Consider the following 8,363-nt stretch of genomic DNA (forward strand, 5'->3'; position numbering starts at 1 on the left):
CGTAACTCAAAAAACGTCCCATTGCTCCACCCCCCTTGGAGGAATTCGCGCAAAAAACCAATGGGCACAAGTTCACATAGGGGCACATATGTGTACCAAATTTCATTCGATTTCATGCGGTAGTTTTTGCTGTACAGCGGCCACAAAAAACTGGTCACACACAGACGTGACACACACACACACATACACACAGACAGACAGACATTTTCCAGAAATAGTCGAAATGGACTCAGCACACCTCAAAACGTTCGATTCCGTCAAAATTCGAAATTCTGCATGAATCCAATACTTTCTTCTATATATTAGATATAGAAGAAAGTAAAAATTGGTATCAACATTCCGCAAATTCAATTAGTTCTATTAAATTATGCATACTTAAAGATGAAAAACAACATTGTTTTAATTTACTTAATTATTTAAATAACCAAGGTATGTTGTTTTAAACCAGGAGAATGATAGTTTTAAAACAATGGTAATATATATACAGTAGAATAGAAGGATTTATTTTGAATGCATTAGTTAAAAAACAAGATTACAATTAAAAATAACCTAAATTTGGCAAATAATAAATTAAAATTTTCGCTGTAGAATAATTCTATTTATTTCTTTGTTGTTATTCAGACCAACCTTTCAAAAAAGAGATTGGTCAGTTATACATTTTTTAAACTTTAATGTTGCACAAACAGGTAAGTAAAGATATTTTAAATTTCTGATGTAGAAAAATTAGAGAGCAATTTTCTAGCAATCAGTAAACTTTTGTGACTTAGCGAGTTAGAATTAACTAACAGTTGGAATTTACTGTGAAAATTTTGATTAATTTGTTGGTTTATAATTATATTTTATATTAAATTCTATTTTGAAACCCGTGCCAATAGTGATGATTTTGGCAGTTAAGAATATCAGTTAGTAATAAAAATGTCCACTTTAAGAACATCTTGATACAAACCAAAAAATGACAATATACATTAATATTTAATGGAAGGCATTATTAGGAAAATAAACCCTCCTCAGCCAATTAGTAAAAGAAACAGAGTTGCTGTTAGGTTTTCAGAAAAATTTTAAATGTTTTATTTTAAGCAATGTTAATATATAGATTTTGCTTTGTTAAGCAATGAACATACTTCTTGATTCAGGTTATTTATTTTTTTTATTGCAGTTGTTAAATTTTTGATGAAACTCATTTTTTCACCATCGAACTTGAGCCCTCTTTTAAGGGATGTAATCTAGTTAATTCCCAAAATTTTTCTCTTGAAAAGTTTCTAATAAAGATGAAGCATACATTTTTAAAAGAATTTTTATTTTTAAAGATTTGTTTGAATTTGTGCATCTGGCTTTAATATTGTAATTTATAATTGTGAATATTATGTTTAGTATTTACAGCTGCTTGATGCAATTGTTAGGCTGTTAAAAATTAATTTAAACCATTTTATTTTATTTTCAGCTAGTACCAGAATCTTTTGAAGAAGTAGCAGACTTGGCCACTTCGCTGCTTTTTGAGAGCAATTCTAATATGAGTGGAAATATCTTTCTATTATAGAAAATGGCATTTTAAGAGTAATTCCGTAACAAATGAAAAAAAAGTGCATAAAATAAAAACATTAATACACAGCTTTAATAATTCAATTTTGTACTTTACTTACATTAATTTTATTATTTAAATTTCAGGATTACTGTAGAGCTCCTCCTTAGTATGCTCGGAAATCAGACATAAAGCAAGTGCTACGAGCATCATGTTTGTGTTTAGTTAAAGATGTATATTTCGTTATCTTATTTTCATTCATTTCCGAATTTTTTTGCATTAATTTATTTGAAATTCTCTTATTCGATGTGGAAGAACTTGAAAACCTATTCTATTTTTGTATTGAGATCATACCTATCAATTAGGTACTTTACAGATTATTCACAGTATTCATTTATCTGTGGTTGCCATGCTACTGAATCCTGTAAATAATTAGGAGTTTACTGTACATATAAATTGCACACATCTAAAGAAATTGACTAGTTGTAGCTACATGCTGAAGTTGTCTACTTTTTTATATTTTTAAGAGAATGAGTTATTGACAGATGTTCGATTGTATATATGTTTACTTTTAATAAATAATGTTAACTTGTCATATTGATGTTGTAGATTTAGTTGTGCAATTTTATTCTGGAAAATTTTAACATCTCAAGGTTTTTAACCATAATTTTTTGCTCAAAAATCTTATGAAGTTTCAAAAAAGAAAAAAAAGTTTGATAATTAATATAGTACTGGTTATCATATAGAAGCAGCATAGAAAATGCTTCGACACAAGGAACTTTTAAATGCTCAACTTTGGCACGAATGTAAAATGGCTTTGATGCTCACCTGGAAATGGAATAATTTGTCTGTGATGCGTTGTCTCCAGAAGTTCAAGAACTTGGTTGCTGACCTTTGAGTAGGGGTGCGACAATGTTTTTCTTTCGATACGCATATACAGTACCGACCTATATAACGCAATTCTCTGTAAACCACACAACTTTTCATAAGTAAACAATAGGTTTTGAAGCTTAAAAAATCCCCCTGTTTTGCTTTGCAAACATAAATTTTTTTAAGCAAATTAAATTTTGAGAGTTTTTTCTCTTTCCATATTAATTCAAAGCTTTTAAATGAAAATTAGTATTCATAGTAAGCAGAAAATACCAGATGGATCTTGAAGATGCAGCTGTTATGAAAATAATAAAGCTATCAGAAGTGCAGGATATTTCACTTTCTTTTAATTGTGAAACATATTTATTTGTGAATGACTAATTGTAATATTAGTGCTTTAATACTCATTGCAGATAAAACTCATTCTGAAGTGCTAATAATGTAGATATATTCTCAATATTAATTTTAAAAATGTGAAATGATCTATATAACGCAAAAGCTCTGATCCCAAGGTGTGGGTTATAATCGTCTTCTACTATATATCTATATATATATATATATATATATATATATACCAGGGGCGAACTGGCTCACTCTGGCCCAGTCGGCAAAATAATATTTTGACCCACTTCTGTAAATTAGTCGAGCAAAGACGTTTAACCACCACTAGTTCCTATTTTTCTTGAAGTTCCTAAATCAAGATTTAAAGTTCTAAAATAGAAAATTGTGAAACGTAAAATATAGCTAACACTGACACACTTTTTATGTGCCTTGAATTGATATGGTTGTAGGCTTGAAAAGTCACATCTTTAGACTTCTATACTGACAACATAGAAAGTAGGACACGAGGAAAGAGATGAGGAACCATGTAAATCCCCCCAGAATTTTTTTTAAATTGGGGTTGATCTATATAGGCCTAAGAAAAGAATCGGGACACAGGGTTCTAGTTCCCTTCCAAGCGATATTTTCAAAATTGATGTCAAAAAACGCAATTTTACAATTTTCGGTAGCTTTAAAGGAGAGGGAAAACAAGGGGTTCCCCCAGTTTTGTTTTCTTAACTTCCTTTTTTTTTTCAAAATTTAAATCCATTTTAGTCTTTCTTTGTTTACAATAGAATGTCGGGGGCTCTTCCCCGAAATGGGAAGTTTTAGAAATGCAATTTTAGGCTACCCTTGGTAAAATTAATGGAACAGCATAGGGAGCTCTCTACAAAAACGTTTAGAGTTTGAACTATTAAAAAACGCAAAACTAACTTTAGGTCACGTTTGAGATAATAGGAGGATCAGTGATCTCATTTGGAAGCATTTAAAAACTGAAGTATACTTGACCCAATTTTAAACTACATTTCGTTACTGTAGGCAATCTGGCGAGTCTCCGGCTCTCGAAATTTTCCGGCATTGAAATTTTAAAAATATTATCTTATAATATGTTCGGAAGTTTGGAAACATTGAAAAGAAAAGAGAAAGGTTTCCCCTAAGATTTTTTAGAAGGGCACCGTGCCCTTCCGCTTTTAAGCTAACCTTCGACCCCTGTCCTTGAAAAGTCATTCTTTCGTTTCAATCATTTATCCACAAGAATCTGATTCAAATATATCTGAATGTTTTTTTTGCATAACCTTCAAAACTAAACATCAAAAAGCTTTTTAATATTTTAAAAATAATTACTATCGAAAACACTTAAACTTTGTATGTACCTAGTACACAAAAAAGTGAAAGAAGTACCTTTTATATTCAAAAAAACTTCTCTACCCTTTTATCCTTTTTATCTGAAAGCGCACTGCCCCTTTTTCGGTCTGGAGGACACACTAGTTCTCTCTGGGCATTTTTTTCTGAAACTGAAATCAATTTTTGGCTATAGTGCAAATAAAAGGGTTACGAAGCTTTCCCATGAGAATTTCTATAAGTGAAATTCTAAGCTATCTTTAGTGACTTTAAGGGAATGCCTAAGGTTCGAAGACTTTGGCAATTTTTCGATCTTTAAGGGTGTCCAGGAAACAAAATGTGTCAAATTTTGCATTTTTTTATATATAATTAAAAAAAAAAAATTTCCGTCTCTTTCTGCTTAAAAAGACGTTTGAATCTTGTTCCTATCTTAATTAGAACGAAAGATATAATTATTTTTGTTGCATTCTTTTAACTAATATTATATTTAACTTTAAAACTTCAAACGCGTTTCTCTCCATGATGCAATTTTTCACATTCAAACTCTTATAAGGCAAGAACTGATAAAGATAATGAAATTTGGAGCATATCTTTTTCAAACAGTTTACTTTGATTTTTATACGATGAATTTGAAAAAAACCATTACTTCAAAAAATATAATTTTTTAAAAAAAGTATCTTTGAATTTTTTAAAATTATTCTTCAAATATTTTCTATTTTTATTGAATTAATATTTTTTAAATTGCCGAATAAAAATTAAAACTTGGATATTTGTGCATAGTTTTTTGAAAAAATTTGAAAATTGACCGAGAATATTTTGAGTTTTAGCAATTTAAAGTAACCCTATTTTTTTAGAAAACAATAACTAAATTTAAATATTTTTTTAAAAATATTTATGTTATGATTTTGCAAATCAAACTGATGGTGAATCAGTGCAAAAAATTTCAAAACTCTAAAATTGCTTAATACCATTTTTTTTTCAAAATGTGTCCCGGACCAAATTAAATCTGTAATACATAATTTCCTTCTTGGGGCTTGATGCAAAAACCAAGAACCAGGTAAGTTCTGACTCACTCATTTTTGGTAAGACCAATACATAACATTAGTGTCCGATCAAAAGGCTAATATCTTTCCCACATTATTTACTACATAGCAGAGATCTAATCTTACATTTGTGACCCGTTGTTGCACCAATCGGATCAACCAATTCTCTACACGCAAAAATAAATTTAAAAAAAAGGAAAAGTTTGGATTTAACTCTTTCCTGCATCAAAGTCCTCAATTGTAGACAATACTATCATGACTTTAGGACTACAAAGGGACCTCATACCTGAAATACCATAAGGACTCGGGGTTGCCAAATGCTCCGCATTTTGCGGAGTTGCTGCGCAAAAATGGCAAAACTCCGCGATTCCGCAAAGAAATTCTTTTGCTCCGCATTTCCCTGCCGAAGTTTTCCAGCTTAAATTTTGCTATTTCATCATAAGAAACATGTAAATATGGGAAATTAAAGATGCTTAAACTCAAAGATTGAAATTGTGTATAAAGCTGTTTTATTAATTTGGAAATACCTATTTTCATACTAGTGCTTAAAATAATTATTAAAGCTCTAAAAAAAAGATAAGTGGTTTTAGTTAATTTTATTGATTTTTATACAAAATTCCGAACTGCTCTGCAAAATTTTTAATTGCTCCTCAAAATCAGCACAGATGCTCCTCAAATTGTTTCTCCAAGGTTGGCAACCCTGGGACCTCGTTAAGTCTAACTCTGGCCCTAATTACAACTAATGTTGCTCAAAAAAAAGAAAGAAAAAAAAAATCCCCCCCCCCCCTTCTTGCCTCCCCTGGAACTCAGGCCTAAATCCGCCTATGTTCAGGAACTCGCTCTTCTAAGTTGAAATTTTGTCTTGTTTCAGATTCAGTTTATCGTAGTCCTGACTTGCTTTCCCGATGCGAATCTGAGATGAAAATACTCGTATAGCGATAAATTACATTAGACTAATGAAATCAATTGCCAACTGATAGCATTTAGTTGAATTTGCCGCAACCAGTGAATACCAGGCCAGGGGCGTGTCACAAATGACTTTTACGGGCCCCCCTCCATTTTGTTTACCACTACGTCCCTATTGTATATTTCACCCATCATTTAAAAAATCTCAGGCCCCCTTCAGGCTCGGAACCGGGCCAACAGATGTTCTTTCTCCCCCTCCCCCCCAACCTTGTGCATGCCGCTGCTCATGTATCAACACCCCAAAGCACACATTTATAGCAGGGCCGGGGCCGCTTTGTCTAGTGGTGCAGGCCAATTATTGTTAATAGACGTAATATAAGATTTTGAAAGCTCTTTTTTCGTCCCGGGCCCTTTTTCAGGCCACTTCGGACCCTAATTTCTCTGCCCCCCTCCTGTTTCCTCAATGTGGGAGCAATGGACCCCAGAGAATGTTGACAAAGAGAGGAAAACATTCGCACCTGTGGACTTCGGCTATTTACTTTGGCCCCTGGGGGGGGCTAAGGATGGGAGAAAAATAAACCTGCTTCCAAACACTTTTTTCCCCATAGAGTGAACAAATTTCATTTTTTCTTCTATTATTACGCTTTAAAAAATGTTAGATGTGAATTAAATGTATTAAGTTCAATAAAAAATTACTTAAAGTGGCCCACTCGGCGGTTGGCCCAGTCGGGGATCTCCGACTAGCCGACCTTGCCAGTCCGCCACTGTATATAACTAGCTGCATTGCCCGGCCTACCTCGAAAATAAAAGCTTTGTCAAGTAACACATGTTCAGTAATCGGGCTTCAATTTGAGAAAAAAAAATACACTACAAAATTTCCCGTCAAAATAACCATTCTCAAAGAAAGAAAACTGCAAATCAAAAGTTCCCGAAAAAATTAAATGCAACCCTCCATAAACACAATAAAAATCCTTAAAAAAGAAAAATAAATCGCCAAATAAGATTCTTTTGTGGCTAAAATACAAGTTCAAATCCTATACTACCTATCTTATAAGATTAATGGAATGCTTTATGAAGATGTCTGAAAAATTGAAGTAGCATATGGTTCTTGACTTCTCCAAATTAAATCAGCTCAGAAGCAGTTTTAAAACTCATTACATTCCTCTAAAACTAGTTAGAAGAATTATAAGTCGAAAAGAGTAATAACTTTTTACTGCAATTCAACTAAATATTTACTAGCATCGAGTAAAAAGTCAACTTAATATTTTTTGCCATTTCCAAGAAAATGTTACCTATCCTTTTAAAACTGTCTCTTTTTCATAAAGACATATCTCTAAACCATAACCAATGATGTCTGTCACTTTTAAACAACTAGACTTTAATCGTATATTGTGTATGTATCCCGAAAATTGAAAACTTTTTTTTTTCATAGATTACAGTCTGGAAAATGGAGGATATGAATGTCAAATTTAAAGTGGGGGGAAAAAGAAGTGAAAAAACTTTAGATGATTGATCACTTTTTATCAGGTTTTAAATAACTTCTGAAGCCAATCAAAGTTTTTTTTTTTTCAGTTTGAAACATGTTATGTTGTGTTTTACTAGTGTTTTCTAGGTTTAGCTATTTCTTCTAAAGCACCATTTAGTGCTTATCACAATAAGATTTATGATTGTAATCTAATCTTGGTATACCTTCAAGAGTCTGGAGACAGGAAATTTATGTCTGATTACTGACCTTTTACAAGCTCATTTATTAATAAAGTAGTACACAAATCAGAAATCGAATATAATATTGATACATTACTTTTGTTAAAATATTAAATTTCACAAAAAGATCCGATTTTTCACAAAAAAAAAAAAAAAAAGCTTGAAAAATCCTGGACAGACCCCAGACCTTGCAGACAATTTTTGAAGTTCTTAATTTGTGAAGCCTATCAGCCCTCAGGATGAAATTTTAAAGTTGTGACTGAGGTAGAGAGAGATATGTTACTCTAGCTCTTGGACCAAGTTTTAAGGGGAAAATTGCTTGAGAAATGAAGGAAAAGTAATGTCAAAAGTGAAGTTTCAGATAAGAGTTTTGGAAAATTGGTGAAAACTATTAAACCACACAGCTAAAACAGCATTTTTTTTCAATCATAATAAAAGCTTTGCCTTCAAATTGTTTGAAATATTTTGAACAAAAATTACAACATTTGATTTATTGTTTTTCAATTAAATTACTTGCGAGACAACATATCAAGAAAAACGTTCTGCTCAAAAACAAACTTTAGATTTTTTAAAACTTAAATCAAGAAAGTGCAATGTTTTTTAAATATACAGCTAATTAAACTGAAATTTTCTCTTTGAATTTAGTTAGTATGTAGTCC

General features: G+C 31.7%; 1 protein-coding gene across 3 annotated transcripts in view; it reads left to right on the plus strand.

Annotated features, from left to right (window-relative positions):
* Window positions 1-2,109, plus strand: part of LOC129220376 (D-ribitol-5-phosphate cytidylyltransferase-like) — a 55,932-nt gene extending 53,823 nt beyond the window's left edge. For 2 of the 3 annotated variants that reach the window (XM_054854784.1, XM_054854783.1), the window contains one exon: window positions 1,442-2,109. In XM_054854784.1, coding sequence (XP_054710759.1) covers window positions 1,442-1,537 — 96 coding nt within the window. In that variant the 3' untranslated portion in view covers window positions 1,538-2,109. The remainder of the gene's footprint in view (window positions 1-1,441) is intronic. The other variant, XM_054854785.1, reaches the window with a different exon arrangement.
* The last annotated feature ends 6,254 nt before the right edge of the window (window positions 2,110-8,363 follow it).

Source organism: Uloborus diversus, chromosome 4 (assembly GCF_026930045.1).
Source record: "Uloborus diversus isolate 005 chromosome 4, Udiv.v.3.1, whole genome shotgun sequence".
Lineage (NCBI taxonomy): Eukaryota > Metazoa > Arthropoda > Arachnida > Araneae > Uloboridae > Uloborus > Uloborus diversus.